General features: G+C 40.3%; 1 protein-coding gene across 1 annotated transcript; it reads left to right on the forward strand.

Annotated features, from left to right (window-relative positions):
* Nucleotides 1–16,387: 16,387 nt before the first annotated feature.
* On the forward strand, nucleotides 16,388–17,320 carry LOC123609388 (putative olfactory receptor 2B8). Its single transcript, XM_045500401.1, has one exon. The coding sequence runs from the start codon at nucleotides 16,388–16,390 to the stop codon at nucleotides 17,318–17,320; it is 933 nt and encodes a 310-aa protein (XP_045356357.1).
* The last annotated feature ends 1,252 nt before the right edge of the window (nucleotides 17,321–18,572 follow it).

The following is an 18,572-nucleotide window of genomic DNA, read 5'->3' on the forward strand; positions in this document are numbered from 1 at the left end:
TTGTTTATTGAGAGAGAGCAAGAGTAAGTGGGACAGAGAGGGTGAGAGAGAGAGAGAATCAGCAGAGAGAAACAGAAACAATTCCAAGAAGGCGCTGCACTGTTCGCAGTAAACCTGATGCAGGGCTCAAACTCACAAAGTGTGAGGTCATGATCAGAGCCAAAATCAAGTGTTGGATGCTGAACCAATTGAGCTAACCCAGTTCTCCCCTATACCTCATTCTTTTATGCAATGAATGTTCCAAGCTCGTGGATTCATTGCAACCTCCGGAGAGGCTGGTTTAGCGTCCCAGTGCATCTCCATCATATTAATTAAAAAATCCTTTTCTTATTTCTTCCTCTTTTGGGAGTACCATTCTAATTGCAAAAAGACATTTATGTACATATGATAAAGGCGTGCACAAAATGAGAATAGGAACCACAAAAACAGTGTAAGAAATATTAACATTTTAGCACTTTCTAGCAATTTCCGGAGGCATATCATTTATTCTTGCATTTGATCATGGCTCTGTTAGAAGGTCTGTAAGTTGACTGTGTCACAGCTTCTTCACAGAATTGGTGGGCAACCACGGGATAGATGAAATTTAGCTCAGAGGAAATCCTGGGAACACCAATCCTGACACAGTCATTCAGATATTAGGCCCCAGTGTGACCGTACCTGTGTGACAGTAATTTTACATAGACTTCATGTCATAGGGGCGATGGCATGATGCACTCATCCCAGGGACAATGGGAGCATCAGGTAGCAATACAGCAGGCGGTGCTTATGTGTAATGTGTGTAATGCTGTGCAATGTGAGGTGTGCACCTCGCTTGAATTTATGATGAGCCACCTCATTCATTAAAAATGACTTTTGAATGGGCACCTGAGTGGCTCAGTCGGTCGGGTGTCTGACTTCAGCTCAGGTCATTATCTCATGGTTCGTGGGTTCAAGCCCTGCTTGGGCTTTGTTCTGGCAGCTCAGAGCCTATAGCCTGCTTCAGATTCTGTGTCTTCCTCTCAATCTGCCCCTCCCCCGCTCTTGCTCGCTCTCTCTCTCTCTCTCAAAGATGAATAAATATTTTAAAAAATGACTTTTGAGGACAATTGAACGACACAAGTCCTATTTTATATCCTTTTTTTCCCCTATAGTAATGCAGCAAATGTTTCAAGGGTAAAATATATTTAGATCCTTTCTTCATACCAATTTACAAATTGTTTGATAGAGGCCTGAAGTGATTAAGGCTTTTGTATGTCACATCTGCCAAAGATTCCATACAATTTGAACGCAGGGATATATTATAAAAATATGAAAAATGACCTCCATTTTCCAGGAAATCCCATGTTCTATGGTGCTTGTTTAGATTCACCAGGAGAAAATTTAAGGAATGAATAAAATGTATATTAAGTATTAAAAATCCCAATATGTCTAAGCTTTACATATAGCCATCGCATTATGAAATAACATACAGTTCTGAATGATGAATAATAAATATAAACATCTCATAGCAAGTGAATGTGACATTGTAGCCTTTAGATCTTAACTAAAGCTCAGTTTGCATATAAATATGTTTTGTGTTATGGATCTGGGTTTTTGTATATATTTCTTGTCATGAGCAGTACATTTTCTCATGGAGGTTGAAGTTTTGACTATGCCACCGTAAAAGAAATGTTTATGTTTTTCTTGGTAGGTTTTCCCGGTGTGTAGCTCAGTGCAGGTAAATGTATTTGTGTCTTTGGACACATATTCGTAACAATCACACTGTTCCCTCTTCTGACAGCTAACCGGCATTATCCTGGGTCTTGGACCCCCTGAGGGTCTCATGCTCATGACCGGTAATCTTGCAACATAGACAGCATTAGGCAGGTTGGAAATGAGAGCTTAGTGGAGATTATCACATGGTCATAGTTCTGTCTGGATCCCTAAAGGCATCACAGTATTCACGTTTGAAATCAACACTTGGGATATATTTTGATGCCGTATATGTGGTAATGCTGAATGAATACCAGTACAGAAACAGTTTTGTAATAATGTTTATCCCCAATGGTGACAAATTTCCTTCTCTCCATTATGTTTCCACTACATTCTGACAGTTATACCAGTCACTCTAAAATCCCTCAAAGGAACTGTCCATGGTGTGGTGTAAAAACCCTCAAGGTCTCTCGAAACCACACAACACAACCTTATGTTCTGGCTGAGCAACTACTTCTCAGTGATTAAGGACACAGAACCCTGTGGAAACAGATGTATTTCCTCTAAGTGAATGTTTGATAGTATTTGAATGTTCATGTTACATAGGAATAAATTACAGATAGTAAAGATCCGTAGGGTCCATGCTAAATAAAAAAGGAATCACTTAAGAGACCAAACAGATTGAATGTTGTTCTGTAACATTTTTCTAATGTTGGGAATGTGCCTCCCCATGGTCTCCATGCTTTGTGTATTACAGGCTGCTGGGTTGTGTAAATTGCCACCAATATTATTTGAACCATTTCCTTTATTTTTTTTATTAAAAAAAATTTTTTTAACGTTTTTTCATTTACTTTTTGAGAGACAGAGACAAAGAATGAGCTGGGAAGGGGACAGAGAGAGAGGGGGAGTCACAGATTCCAAAGCAGGCTTCAGGCTCGGAGCTGTCAGCACAGAGCCTGACGCGGGGTTTGAACCCATGAACCATGAGTCATGACCTGAGCTGATCGGCCGCCCAACCCACTGAGCCACCCAGGCGCCCCTGAACCATTTCCTTTAAATGGTCACCAATAACTCTGGCATGGCTACAGGGATTGTACCCAAGATTTGGCTAAATTATTTTATTCCATCTGTCTCTGGCGCTTGGAGCTTCGGACTGTCGTTTTGCTCTAGAGAAGGTCATGGATTCTTCCAGGTCTTTTGCCTCTGAGGAACACAGTACACACCGTAGCTCGGGTACCCAAAGTGACCCAAGTGTCAGTCCGACTGACATGAAACACAATTCTTTTTTTTAAAGTTTATTTATTTTTGAGAGAGACAGGGAGAGGGAGAGAGAGAATCCCAAGCAGGATATGTGCTGTCAGGGCAGAGGCCACATGGGACTCCATCTCACGACATGAGATCGTTACCTGAGCCAAAAATCTCGAGTCAGACGCTTACCCAACTGAGCCAACCGGGTGCACCTGGGATATACTTCTTAACCAGAAGATTTACTACTAATTAGCAAATATACAAAATAACGAAGGCGCATGCAGTATCCCGGAAGCCCTAGACCGGCCAGACATAGCTTTGGGGTCCCCCTCACTGCAATGGACAACGTTTTGTTTTGTCATATGTGGGGCTCTATTGTGTGGTCCAAGTCAGCACAGAGAAGTTATGGGGTTCCTCAGTTCATGGGTCCCTCCCTTCATAGCCCTGTCCTGGCCTTAGGACTGTCACACGTTAGCATAATGGCAGGGTGTGCGGTGTAGGGTGGCTGCACTCTGAACACGCCCTCTGCATCCTGCTAAACTCACTCCTGGATCAGCCATCAGAGTGCAGTCACTGTAAGTGACTCCTGTAAGTCCCTCCTGTACCTCCTAGTCTGCACCTTTCGCAGCTACTGTTGGCCAGAGTCCTGCTCTGACCAGGCTCACAGAGGAGGCAGGAACAGGTCACAGACCCCTGCCAACTCCACCCTTCACAGGTGACTGCTTTTTGGATGCTTGTTTTGTGATACGGGTGAGAGCCTTCTTTCACCGCAGTGGTGGTGTGGCATGTTTGAGCCCTGATGGTGCAGACTGGGAACCACCGTGTGTGGACTCGTGGTTCGCAGGGGAAAGGGGGGCTGCATGTAGATGCGGAAAGGAGAGGGTGAATGACTGGAGATCAGAGGGTTCAGAGGAAGGGGTCCCTGAGGTGGCCTTAAGGACAGGACACTGGCTTAAGGGAGGAGACATTCCCTTCTTTCCCCCAGGGTTCTCCCAGCTGTTTGGAATTAAAGGGACAAGACAGAGTAACAGGAGGAAAAAAAAAAATCCAAAGTTGTAGTACCTGAAGGAATCTTGCCCCACTCAGCCCCATGGAACAAACTAGACCCTATTTTAATGTTATTAGAGAGACACACAAGGTAAACATTTAGAAATGCCTTCTTTCAGTCTCTGCATTGAAATTTGGATCCCAATGAGAGGGTTGTGCTTGCAGTTGGTATAACGAAAGAATACTCTATTTAGTAACTTTGCAGGGAGATTTTTTATTAAGCAGCAATAAAAATGTGAGCTTAGGAGAGTAAGTTTAAAAGAAAGAAATATAGAAACGATAAAAGAAATGAATGATATCTCTGGTGTTTATTTTTTCTTATATATACTAAGATATGACAGATGCATAACATTCAGCAAACTTAGGAAGTACAAATGTGAAAATATACATAATGAAATTATTGCCACCATTGTGTCAGCTAACATCTGCATCACATCACATAATTACCATTTCTTCTTCATGGTGAGAACATTTGAGATATACTCTCTAGGCCACCTTCAAGTTGAGAATATAATAATATTAACTGTAATCACCATGCTGTACGTTAGATGCTCAGGAAGTATTCCTCTTCAAACTGGAAGTTTGATCTCTTTGCCCAACATCTCCCACTTCTCCTATCCCTTAGCCCCTTGTTTTTTTTTTTTCCCTTTACCCCTTGTAACCACCTTTCTTTTTTTTTCTTTGTTTTTTTTTTTTTTTTAATTTTTTTTTCAACGTTTATTTATTTTTGGGACAGAGAGAGACAGAGCATGAACGGGGGAGGGGCAGAGAGAGAGGGAGACACAGAATCGGAAACAGGCTCCAGGCTCCGAGCCATCAGCCCAGAGCCCGACGCGGGGCTCGAACTCACCGACCGCGAGATCGTGACCTGGCTGACGTCGGACGCTTAACCGACTGCGCCACCCAGGCGCCCCGTAACCACCTTTCTACTGTCTGAATCTATACACCTCTTCTGGTTTCCACAAATATGTGAAATCACATAGTTGTTGTCTTTCTCTTCTGACTTCTTTCATTTAGCATAATGCACACAAGGTCCATCCATGTTGTCACAAAAGGCAGGATTTCCTTCTTTCTCGTGGCTGAATAATAATCATTTGATATGTATGCCACATCTTTTTAAAATTTATTATTTAAATTCACATTTGTTAACATATGGTGTATTATTGATTTCAGGAGTACAACCCAGTAATTCATCACTTACATTTGACACCCAGTGCTCATCACAAGTGCCCTCATTCTGCCCATCACCCATTGAGCCTATCCCCCCACCTTCCTCTCCTCCAATAACTCTCAGTTTTAACTCTGTATTTAAGAGCCTCTTACAGTTTGCCTCTCTCTCTGGTTTTATTTTTCCTTTCCTTCCCCTATTTTCATTTGTTGCATTTCTTAAATTCCATACATGAGTGTAATCATATGATATTTGTCCTTCTCTGCATGACCTACTTTGCTTAGCATAATACACTTTAGTTCCATTCAGGTTGTTGCAAATGGCAAGATTTCATTCTTTTTCATCACCTTGTAGTAAGTATTCCATTGTAGCAATATATGACATCTGTATCCATTCATCTGTCAGTGGGCATTTGGGCTCTTTTCATAATTTGGCTATTGTTGATAATGCTGCTATAAACATTGGGGTGCACAGGCCCTCTTCGAATCATCATTTTTGTATCTTTTGGATACATACCTAGTAATGCAATGGTTGGGGCGTAAGGTCCATTTTTAATTTTTTTGAGGAACCTACATACTGTTTTTGAGTGGCTGCACCAGTTTGTATTCCCACCAATAGTGTAACAGGTTCCCTCTCTCCCCATTCTTGTCAACAACTGTTGTTTTCTGAGTTTTTCATTCTAGCCATTCTGACAGGGGTGAGGTGGTATCTCATTGTGGTTTGGATTTGTATTTCCTTGATGTGATGTTGAGCATCTTTTCATGTGTCTATTAGTTATCTGATTGTCTTCTTTGGAAAGGTGTCTATTCAGGTCTTCTGCCAATTTCTTTCCTGGATTATTTGTTTCTTGGGTTTATTATTTGAGTTTGATAAGTTCTTTAGAGATTTTGTATACTATCCCTTTATCTGATATGTCATGTGAAAATATCCCTTCCAGTTGTCAGAAGCTTTTTAATTTTGTTTACTGTTTCCTTTGCTGTGCAGAAGCGTTTTATCTTGATGAGGCCCCAATAGTTCATTTTTGCTTTTGTTTTCCTTGACTCCAGAGACGTGTCTAGTAAGAAGTTCCAGCCGAGTTCAAAGGGGTTGCTGTTTGTGTTCCCCTCTAGGATTTTGATGGTCCCTGTCTTACATTTTGGTGTTTCATCCATTCTGAGTTTATTTTTTAGCATGGTGTAAGAAAGTGTTCCAGGGTCATTCTTCTGCATGTCACTGTCCAGTTTTCCCAACACCATTTGTTGAAGAGAATGTCTTTTTTCCATTGGATATTCTTTCCTGCTTTGTCAAATATTAGTTGGCCATACACTTGTGGGTCCATTTCTGGTTTTCTGTTTTGTCCCACTGATCTACATTTCTGTTCATTATGGCAGTACCATACTGTACTCACGACTACAACTTTGTAATATAGCTTGAGTCTATAATCACGATACCTCCAGCTTTGCTTTTCTTTCTCAGGATTGCTTTGACACATCTGAGTCTTTATGGTTCCATAGCAATTTTAGCATTGTTCTAGCTCTGTGAAAAAGGCTGGTGATATATTTATAGGGGTTGCATTAAATGTGTATGTTGCTTTTGGTGGTGTGGATATTTAACAATATTTGTTCTTCCAGTCTATGAGCATGAAACGTTGTTCCCTTTCTTTGTGTCTTGCTTTCATTTCTTTCGTAGGTGTTCTACAGTTTTCAGGGTACAGATCTTTTACCTCTTTAGTTAGGTTTACTCCTAGGTTATCTTATGGTTTTTGGTGCAATTGTAAATGGGATCCATTCCTTGATTTCTTTTTCTGCTACTTCCTTATTGGTGTGTAGAAATGCAACAGATTCTTGTATGTTGATTTTCTATGCTGTGACTTTCCTGAATTCAGGATTAGTTCCACTAGCTTTTGTTGGAGTGTTTTTCAGGTTTCTACATAGAATATCATGTCATCTGCAAATGGTGAACGTTTGACTCCTCCCTTGCTGATCTGTATACCCTTTATTTCTTTTTGTTGTATGTTGCTGAGGCTAAAAGTTCCTGTCCTGTGTTAACTTGTAATGGTGGGACTGAGTATCCTTGTCTTATTCCTGTCTGTAGAAGAAAGGCTCTCAGTTTTACCCCATAAAGGATGATATTAGCTGTGGGTCTTTCATATATGGCCTTCATAATGTTGAGGTATGTCCCATCTATTCCTATGTGGTTGATGGTTTTTATTAAGAATGGATGCTGGTGCTTTCAACAATAGGTAAACTATGGAAAGAGCCTAAATGTCCATCAACTGAGGAATGGATAAAGATGTGGTTTATATATACAATGGAATACTACTTGGCAATGAGAAAGAATGAAATCCTGACATTTGCAGCAACATGGATGGAACTAGAGGGTATTATGCTAAGTGAAATAAGTCAGCCAGAGAAAGGCAGATACCATATGTTTTCACTCCTATGTGGAAGTTGAGAAACTTAACAGAAGACCATGGGGGAAGGGAAGGGGAAAAATAGTTACAGAGAGGGAGAGAGACAAACCACAAGAGACTCTTAGCGAAAGAGAACAGACTGAGGGTCTATGGAGGGAGGTGGGTGGGAGATGGGCTAGATGGGTGATGGGTACTAAGGAGGGCACTTGTTGTGATGAGCACTGGGTGTTGTATGAAAGTGATGAATCACTAAATTCTATTACTGAAACCAGTATTGCACTGTATGTTCACTAACTAAAATTTAAATTAAAAAAATGTGGATGCATGTAGGAAGTATAAAGCTAAGTGAAATAAAGACAGAGAAAAACATATAACATTTGATTTCACTCATATGTGGAATTTAATAAACAAAACAAAAGAACAAAATAAAAAGAGGCAAATCAAAAGAAACCCGACTCTTAAATATTAAGAATAAACTGATAGTTCCCAAGGGGTAGGTGGGTGGGGGGAGGGTGAAATAGGTGAAGGGGATTGAGTACACTTACCATGAGGAACACTGAGTAATGTATAGAATTGTTGAATAGTAACCTTGTATACCTGAAAGTCATACCACACTGTATGTTAATTACTGGAATTAAGATTTGCATGTAAAAGTACATAAAATAAATATAGTTTTCCTCCTCCCCCATCAAAAAAAGGATGGATGCTGTATTTTGTCAAATGTCTTTTCTGCCTCGGTTGACGGGATCATATGGTTCCTATCCTTCCTTTGATTAGTGTAGTATATCATGTTGATTGACATGTGAATAGTGGATGGCTATGCAAATAGTGAACCAGCCCTGCAGCCCAGGAATAAATCACACTTGATCTTGGTGAATAATTCCTTTAATTTACTGTTGAATTCATTTTGCTATATCTCTCTGGTTGAGAATTTTTGCATCCAGGTCATCAGGGATACTGGCCTGTTATTCTCCTTCTTAGGGGGCAGGGGGTTCTTTGTCTGCTTTTGGAATCAAGGTAATGCTGGCTTCATGGGATGAGATTGGAAGCCCCCCTTGCATTTCTGTTTTTTGCAACAGTTTGAGAAGAATAGGTATTAACTGTTCCTTAAATGTCTGGTAGAATTCCCCTGGGAGGCCATCTGACCCAGGACTCTTGTTTGTTGGGAGATTTGTGATTACGAATTCCATTTCTTTGCTGGTTATGGTCTGTTAAAATTTTCTATGTGTTCCCGTTTCTGTTTGGTAGTTTGTGAGTTTCTGGAAATTTGTCAGTATCTTCCAGATGGTCAGTTTACTGGCATATAGTTTTTCATAGTATTCTCTTATAATTGTTTGTATTTCAACAAAGTTGTTTCTGATCACTACTCTTTAATTCATGATTTATTTATTTGGTTCCTCTCTCTTCTTTTTGATAAGTCTGGCTGGAGGTTTATCATTTTGTTTATTCTTCCAAAGAACCATCTCTTAGTTTCAATGAACTGGTCTATTGTGTTTTGTTTGTTTCGATATCATTTATTTCTGCTCTAATCTTTATTATTTCCCTTCTTCTGCTGGCCTAAAGCTTTATGCTCTTCATTTTATTTTTAAAAATTTCTTTAGGGGCGCCTGGGTGGCGCAGTCGGTTAAGCGTCCAACTTCAGCCAGGTCACGATCTCGCAGTCCGTGAGTTCGAGCCCCGCGTCGGGCTCTGGGCTGATGGCTCAGAGCCTGGAGCCTGTTTCCGATTCTGTGTCTCTCTCTCTCTCTGCCCCTCCCCCGTTCATGCTCTGTCTCTCTCTGTCCCAAAAATAAATAAACGTTGAAAAAAAAAATTAAAAAAAATTTCTTTAATGTTTATTTATTTTTGAGACAGAGCATGAACGGGGGAGGGTCAGAGAGAGAGGGAGACACAGAATCTGAAGCAGGCTCCAGGCTCTGAGCGGTCAGCACAGAGCCCGATGCAGGGCTCGAACTCACGGACCGCGAGATCATGACCTGAACCGAAGGCGGATGCTTAACGACTGAGCCACCCAGGCACCCCTATGTTCTTCATTTTCTAGCTTCTTTAGGTGCAAGGTTAGATTGTGTTTTGAGACCTTTCTTGCCTCCTGAGTGAGGCCTGAGGAGAAAAGCATAATAGCAGGTCTGTAATTCCCTCCCTCTTCAGGACACCCAGAGTGTCAGTTCTCCATATAACTATCAGGAGGGCATCTACCTGGTATGTGAATACCTGAGAAAATCCAAGTCTAAGAATATTTCTAGCAGGAGGTAGTTTATCTCCTCAGGCAGAACATGATAAACGAAACTGGAAATTATGGATCTTTGAGAAATAGCCACAAAGTACCCATCAATTTTCTTACATTTTTCTTATTGATTACTTGTAAGTCTCCTGATAAACTCAAAATGAATATGAGCTTAAATCCAAAGACTAGATGAATTTAAGTTTTTTTTAAACATTTATTTATTTTTGAGACAGAGAGAGACAGAGCATGAATGAGGGAGTGTCAGAGGGAGAGGGAGACACAGAATCTGAAACAGGCTCCAGGCTCTGAGCTGTCAGCACAGAACCTGACGCGGGGCTTGAACTCACAGACAACGAGATCATGACCGAAGTCAGACGCTTAACTGACTGAACCACCCAGATGCCCAAGACTACCTGAATTTAAATAAACCATGTACACATATTAACAACACAGGTAATTTTTAAATTATGAGGACACCATTAAATCCAATGGCTATCAACTGTAAAATGTTTTAGAGGATTTGAGTTTTTTCCCCCTAGCCACATTAGAAGATAGGTAGAATTTGGTGGCCTTCCTTTATATTCATGTTAAAGATTAGAATGTGCCTAATTATTAGCTCTGTGATTCTGTATAATTGGTCATAAATGAAATTAAATGAAGAATATATTTACATATTTAGATTTGAAATTAAGCAAGTGAATGGATTCTTCCTTACATGTTTATATGTAAATATATTGGGCAATTGTGAGGAAAAAAAATCTTAAGTGGTTTATAAAACATCTGGGTCATTCACAAGTGGGAGCTAAGGTAGCTGGGCAGGTCTAGGGAGTTATTGTCCTCTGGCAGACATGTGAACTAATAGAAGAGAAAGATTAGGTCTCCTCTGGCATTGTCCTACATAGTCATTGTCCCTGAGGATTGCCATGTCTGGGCACCTCAGTGACATGGGCTCATTAAGAGTGTGGGGCATCCATTCCCCAGAGACATCAACAGGGGAAGGGATTTGTTTCTCTGTGCCAGCCCAGCCACAACTCAGAGTCATGGCAACCTCTGGCCTGCTTGTAAGGGTCTTACTGTCACACAGGCAGGTCACTGTCCTTGGGACACCATACGGAGGGTCTGTGACTGCCTTCATCTTTTACCTTTGAAAGGCAAAGTGTAGATCTCTGGTGCCACGTGAAGACCTATGAAGTCATTCTGAGAAGGTGTCCTTTTCCTTAAGAAAAAGTTATGGATGACCCAGTGCTGGTATAGTCAACCTTTGCATCTACTGCAGACACTGATTCTACATGTCCATGTTCCTATCCCCAAAGTTGTATTTAGGCAGTGACTTGGAATGGAGGTAAGGAAATAACTTTGAATCCACAGGGAAGGTGAATAAAGATGAGTGAAATATAAGTTGGTCTCTGTGTTGCTCTAGGTATCGGCAAGCTAGTTTATTTCCAGTTGTAATTGTTCTCAAAAGAAACAACAACAAAAAAAGCTAAATGGTTTGCCTGTGGCCAATTGTCTAATGCATCAGACTGTGGAAGTTCACAAAATTTAAGAACTAAATGTAATTGTTCATGATGGATGCCTCTAGTCATTGGTAGACATTTGATTCTTTTGTAGTACATGCATCACACCACTCTATGCACATGTGGAAAATCATTAAATATGCATGTTTAGTGGGAATAACATTTGCCTTCAGTAATAGGTTAATAGAGAATGCATACGTGTAAAACTATCAGACTGTATGCCTCCATGCTTTCCCTTTGTTCCATGTTGTCTGTGAAATTAGATAATACTTCCTCTCTATGCTGAAAAATTATTGTCAGCATTTATTGTCTTAAATATTTATTTTCTCCATTACCAGTTACCAAAATATCTAAAATATGTATGGAGTTTTTTTTTTTTTTTTAATTTTTTTTTCAACGTTTATTTATTTTTTTTGGGACAGAGAGAGACAGAGCATGAACGGGGGAGGGGCAGAGAGAGAGGGAGACACAGAATCGGAAACAGGCTCCAGGCTCCGAGCCATCAGCCCAGAGCCTGACGCGGGGCTCGAACTCACGGACCGCGAGATCGTGACCTGGCTGAAGTCGGACGCTTAACCGACTGCGCCACCCAGGCGCCCCTGTATGGAGTTTTTAAATGGTATGTTGAAAATTACATCAGAGAAGTTCCATTTGGTGTATATTCTGTCCATGCATCTTTATTTTGACTTTATTGTTAACAAGAAAACCAATCCTTCAAGTGCATACAAATAGCAAAATGATGAAGAGAACAGTAGTGAAAAACCTGAATGTTTTACTTGAGTGATGAATTAGGGAAATGACACAGCGTGTTGTGTGTGTGTGTGTGTGTGTATGTGTTTTTTTTGTGTGTGTATGTGTAATTGCCCTAAGGTGATGTGTAAAGTACAGTAGGTTCCATCCTTCTATCCTTGCACACGATCATGTATGAACGCTGTTGGTGACCTGCCCAGATGCTCTTTACCTGCTGGGGCTCCAATCCAAACCCGAGTTGGTATGAGTGTGGGCTCCAAGGTTCACAGCCATTCCCTTCGTGACACAATTGTCCTCAGCTGAAAGGGAGCCATATAGCCAGGCAGTCTGGGAAAACAGGTTGGGGCAGCTCACAGCTAGTGACAGACTTATGGGATGTACAGAAGGTGCCAAGACAGGACTAAATCTGATGCAATCCATGCTACAGAGCCGTTCTGTTCAATACAGTAATAAGTGTCCACAGGAAGCTATTTCAATTCAAATTGATTAAAATTAAATAAAACATAAAGTTCAGTTTCTTAGCTAGGGTTTATTTATTTATTTATTTATTTATTTATTTATTTATTTATATTTAAATGTTTGTAATGTTTATTCTTCACTTGATCTTAGCCAAAAGGCCGAGAAGCGATGTAATGTTTATTCTTGAGAGAGAGAGAGAGAGAGAGCGCACAGGGGAGGGACAGAGAGAGAGGGAGACATGGAATCCAAAGCAGGTTCCAGGCTCTGAGCTGCCAGAACTGAACCTGATGTAGGGCTCGAACCCACGAACCATGAGATCATGACCTGAGCCCAAGTTGGATGCTTAACTGACTGAGCTACCCAGGCACCCTGAGATTCATAGCTAGAGCATTTTAAATGCTCAGGCATGACAGGTGGAGAGTGGGCATAGTATTGGACAGTGAGGACAGAGTATTTCTACCATCATAGATGGATGGTTCTGCTGGAGAGTTCTGGCCAGCTTCTCATGGGATCAGGCTCCTGCTCTGTTCCACTGGAGACCACATCTTTGCTTAGCAACATTCTCTGCTGTTTTCCTTCCCTCACCCCGTTTATCCCGAGAGCATTCCCTGAATAAACAACACGCCATGGAAATCCTACTTCATTGTCTTCTTCCACAGAACCTACCCTACAACCCTGTCAGTGTTCATCACATCTGTCATTTTCTACGTAGTGATGGCTATACCCCTCATTTGGTCGTCCTCCCTCATCATCCGGGGCCTGTTCTCATATGTCTGAGGTCAGCTCAGACCCATGAGACAGAAGCATCAAGCAAGCAACAGCGATTCAGTCGTAGCACTGAGGCTGCGGAAATCTTGCCCGCACTTTTTCAGGTTTCATTCAGGAACAAGATAGGGCAGCATGTGTATGTCAAATATATCAGTGAATGTTATATGTTTGAAACACCTTAAATGGAGTCATTGTACTGAGGTCTTTTGTCTTTAAACTGTGTAGTATGCATACTGAGCATCTGGTTTTGTGGACATATGTATTCTTCCACCAAAACGTTTAGAGTTACATGTAGCATTGAACACTTGGGGTAATTGCTCTATTACCTTAGGTCTGTCAGTAGTAAGCATTTAACGTCTTTCATTTGATGCCTGTTTTCTCGTTATTGTAAATTGAGTTCTTGTGAGGTGTCATTTCAATTATATACTTTTTTTGATGGTAATTATTACATAGAATACCACTTGTTTTGTTTTGCAGAATCTGTTTTTATTTTAACTAATAATTTTTTCTCTTTCTATACATAACACATGTCCTTTTCTAGTATTTATTTTTTGTATGCAAAGTAATAATTTATGTGTAATTTTTAGAAATGGATTTTCCTGTATATCATTTCATGACAGCTGCAGTCTGCATTCATATGTTTATATTAATTATACATATTATATATATGTGTGTGTGTATACACACACACACACACACGTATATATATTAAAACCCACACATTAACCCCTGTAAAGCAGCAAGAAATTTGTACAAGTTCATTTCACCAACTCTTTATCTTTTCTCAACTGTCTTCCTAGTCCTTATCGAAATGACAGTGTTAAAATATATCATTTTTTATTCTAATGGTGCAACACTATATTGGTGTTTTGTTTGGATGAGTTAGCATTTTATGTTTGCCCTCCTTCACTTTGGTGAGTGTTTCCTTTATCAGGCACATTAAAGAGTTTGTCAGTGGGGGCTCTTGGTGGTTCAGTTTGTTAGGCCTCTGACTCTTGATTTCAGCTCAGGTCATGGTCTCAGAGGTGTGAGGTCAGGCTCTGTGCTGATAGTGAGGAGCTTGCTTGGGATTCTCTCTCTCTGTCTCTACATCTCTCCCTCTCCATCTCACTCTGTCCCTCCCCTGCTTGTTCTCTCTCTCTCTCTCTCTCTCTCTCTGTCTCTCTCTCACAAAATAATAATAATAAATATACTTAAAAATTAAAGAAATAAAAATTTGTCAGCAATGTGTTTCAGATGTATGTATGTATATTTGTGCACGTGTGCAAGAGAACGAACCACGGTTTGTTTTTATTTGCTCTTCTGAGAAGGTGTGAGTGTGGGGATATTCCCTGTTGTTGCACATTTAGACTGTCCCTGATACCTTTGTAATTAATTCTATTCAGAAACTGTTGGCACATAGATTTTGTTTTGTTGATACCCTGGTCACATCTTTATAGGAAATCAAAGGAGGTATAAAACAGTGTGAATTGCTGCATCCTTTATTCCATTTCTATGAACATTTATTTTATGCCAGTTTTGTACCCGTTTCTCTCACACATTGGTTTGAAAGAAACTTGCCTTCATATTTTAAAACTCTTGGAAGAGTCAGAAATGTACTGGGGGATGCCTACCCTTCTGAATATGAAAGAACTGAAATACTCGTGCCCTGATGCCCTTTTGTTGGTATGTTACTATGCTCATTCAGTACTGCGCAGTTGGGTGGAAAAGGTCATCAGACGAGCCTTAGAGCCTTAGAGCTGGCATAGCTTTAAGTTTGATCTAGTGTGACTATCTCTGCAAGCTAGATTCCAGAATGGTGATCTTTAATATAATATACATGGGTGTTGGAGAGTTTGTATAATACCAATATATCCTTTCCTTTATGCCTTTCCTTGTACTATGATAAGTTTTGCATTATAGCTCTTTGAGCTGTCATTGCTTTGAGAATGTATCTGTCTTTATATATTTACCCAAGTAATTATTTTATCATTGGAAATAATGCAAAGGATTACACTTTGTACATAGATTACACATTTGGATAATGATTTAAAATGTTCTGATTAGAATGGTGATGTGGAGTAATCCTACCTCTTTCAGGAATTTTTTGAATGCTAAATGGAGTAATGTGTGAAACAGAATTCGGCAGAAGGAAGAGGAAAGTGCTAACCACTGTATTTTAGAATTCTGATTCCAAAGGACTCTGCTTAGCCAATGAATTTTCAGAGTTCCTGTTAAATTGGTATGGTAATTTTAAGCATCTTGCAAAAGTTAAAAACTGTTTGAATGGTGGTGTTGTCAGGTTCTCTCTGATTGAGTATTTAATTGTTTGACTACCATACACACAAAAAGAAACCTGATATATGTTTGTATGCAGAACTAGTAGCGATGTGTTGAATGTAACTGAATTCTTTGTAGAAGTAAATTCCAGGGCATAGATTCCTATAACTGAATTTATTTTAGAGATCATGTTGTATCATAATCTGTGACATGTGTGGTGTGCATTCCAGGTGTGTGGAATTATGAGATACATATGAAAGGTAATGAGTCTGGAGTACCTGGGTTGCTCAGTCGGTTGAGGGTCTGACTTCGGCTCTGGTCAAGATCTCGCTGTTCAAGCTCCATGTCTGACTCTGTGATGACAGCTGGAAGCTTGGAGCCAGCCTCAGATTCCGTGTCTTCGTTTGTCTCTTCTCCTCCTCTGCCTGGACTCTGTCTTTATCTCCCTCTCAAAGATAAATAAACATCAGAAAAAGACTTTTAAAGATGCTGAATCTCCCTCTGTCTGCATCTCTTTCCTATTCTTTCTGATTTTCCTTCGTCTTTTTCCTCATCCCCATTTTCTCTGAAATGCACACATATATTTGTAGCACTTTAAGCCTACAAAAGACCTTTTGTAACTATGACTGATGCAGACACAGGCCCATTATGTGATTTATCTTACATTAAATGTTAATGATTTACTTTTTGTGGTAATGTGGAACTAAATTGGAACTAATTGATCAATTTCATGAGTACATCATTTATTCAAATAGTTACTTATAAAATGTCATGTCCTGTCTTATAACATGATAAATCCACTTCCTGCCAACTTTTTTTTTTGAAGATTTCTTTTAAAAATGGCTAAATACTTGTTCTTGACAGGAAACACGTGGTAAGAAAGGATGGACCCGAAAAATGGCAGTTCTTTCACGGGCTTTATCCTGCTGGGTTTCTCTGACCGGCCTCAGCTGGAGCGAGTCCTCTTTGTGGTTCTTCTGATCTTCTATCTGCTCACCCTGCTGGGAAACACAAGCATCATTGCGTTGTCCCGCCTGGACCCACACCTGCAGACTCCCATGTACTTTTTCCTGTCCAACCTAAGCTTTCTGGACCTGTGTTACACGACCAGCACTGTTCCTCAGCTGCTGGTTCATCTCAGGGGAGCAGACAAGTCTATCTCCTTCGCTGGCTGTGTAGCTCAGCTGTTTGTCTCTCTAGGGTTGGGAGGCACAGAATGCATTCTGTTGGGGGTGATGGCATTTGACCGCTACGCAGCCGTCTGCAGACCCCTGCACTACACAGAGATCATGCACCCCCGTCGCTGTGCCCTGATGGCTTCTGCATCATGGTTCCTTGGTTTTGCCAACTCCTCATTGGAGACGGTGCTCATTTTTCTCATACCGCTTTGTGGGAGAAATAAAATAGAGCACTTCTTTTGTGAGGTTCCCCCATTGCTCAAGCTTGCCTGTGTTGACACCACTGTGTATGAGTCCGAGATCTTATTTTTCAGTATGATCTTTCTTTTCATACCTGTGGCATTAATCACATTCTCCTATGGTCGGATAGTCAGGGCAGTGTTAAGAATAAAGTCAGCCGCAGGACAGAGGAAAGTGTTTGGGACATGTGGGTCTCACCTCACGGTGGTCTCCCTGTTCTATGGCTCGGCCATCTATGCTTATGTCCAGCCCAGCAACAACTACTCCCAGGATCAGGGCAAGTTCATTTCTCTCTTCTACACCATCGTCACCCCCATGGCCAACCCCTTCATATATACCCTGCGGAACAAGGATGTGATGGGAGCAATGAGGAAGGTTTTCTGTAGGGGCTCCGTATGACTGGGGGGAAGAGCCTTCATGGAAGACTTTGAATGTCAGAGGCTTTAAGATTTTGTGTCCTCCACATTTCCTCCAACATATCCCCTGACGACTCTCAAGAGAATTACCTTACCTCTTTGTTTTAAGCAACTGGGTGTTCAAACTCTGAATTCATGGATTCAACAGTGCAAGAGAGTTCCCATTTCTATATATCCTTGACAACACTTGTTTTTCGTGTGTTGTTGATTTTAGCCTTTCTGACATGGATGAAGTGATATATCATTGTGTTTTTGATTTGTATTTAACTGATAATCAGTGATGTTGAGCATCTTTTGAAGTGTTTTTTTGCCATCTGGATGTCTTTTTGGAGAATATCTATTCATGTAGATGTCCATTTTTTAATTAGATTATTCATGTCCATTTTTTAATTAGAAAATTCATGTCCATTTTTTAATTAGATTATTTGTATTTTGAATGTATAACACCTTTATAAATTTCTTTTTTTAATTTTATTTTTAATTTTTTAAAATTCACATTGAAATTAGTTAGCATATAGTGCAACAATGATTTCAGGAGTAGATTTCTTACCATTTAGCCCATTCTCTCTCCCACACCCCCTCCAGTAACCCTCTGTCCTCCATATTTATGAGTTTCTTATATGTCTTCCTCCCTGTTTTTATATTATTTTTGTTTCCTTTCCCTTATGTTCATCTGTTTTGTCTCTTGAAGTCCTCATATGAGTGAAGTCATATGATATTTGTCATCTCTGACTGACTGATTTTGCTTAGCATAATACCCTCCGATTACATCCACGTACTTGCAAATGGCAAGATTTCATTCTTTTTGATTGCCGAGTAATACTCCATCATATATATATACCACATCTTCTTTATCCATTCATCCATCAGTGGAAATTTGGGCTCTTTCCATACTTTGGCTATTGTTGATAGTGCTGCTATAAACATGGCGGTGCATGTATCCCTTTGAAAAAACACACCTGTATCCCTTGGAGAAATACCAGAAGATTTTTATTTTGATGAGTTCTTGATAGTTCTTTTTCGCTTGTGTTTCCCTTGCCTCTGGAGATGTATTGAGTGAGAAGTTGCTGCTGCCTAAGTGAAAGAGGTTTTTATCTGCTTTCTCCTCTAGGATTTTGATGGCTTCCTGTCTTACAGTTAGGTCCTTCATCCATTTTGAGTTTATTTTTGTGTATGGCGTAAGAAAGAGGTCCAGGTTCATTTTTCTGCATGTCGCTGTCCAGTTGTCACAGCAC

The sequence above is a fragment of the Leopardus geoffroyi genome, chromosome B2 (assembly GCF_018350155.1).
Source record: "Leopardus geoffroyi isolate Oge1 chromosome B2, O.geoffroyi_Oge1_pat1.0, whole genome shotgun sequence".
Classification (NCBI taxonomy): Eukaryota; Metazoa; Chordata; class Mammalia; order Carnivora; family Felidae; genus Leopardus; species Leopardus geoffroyi.

Coding starts and splice junctions, on each gene's coding strand:
- LOC123609388 (XM_045500401.1), top strand. CDS start 16,388: ATGGACCCGAAAAATGGCAGTTCTTTCACGGGCTTTATCCTGCTGGGT.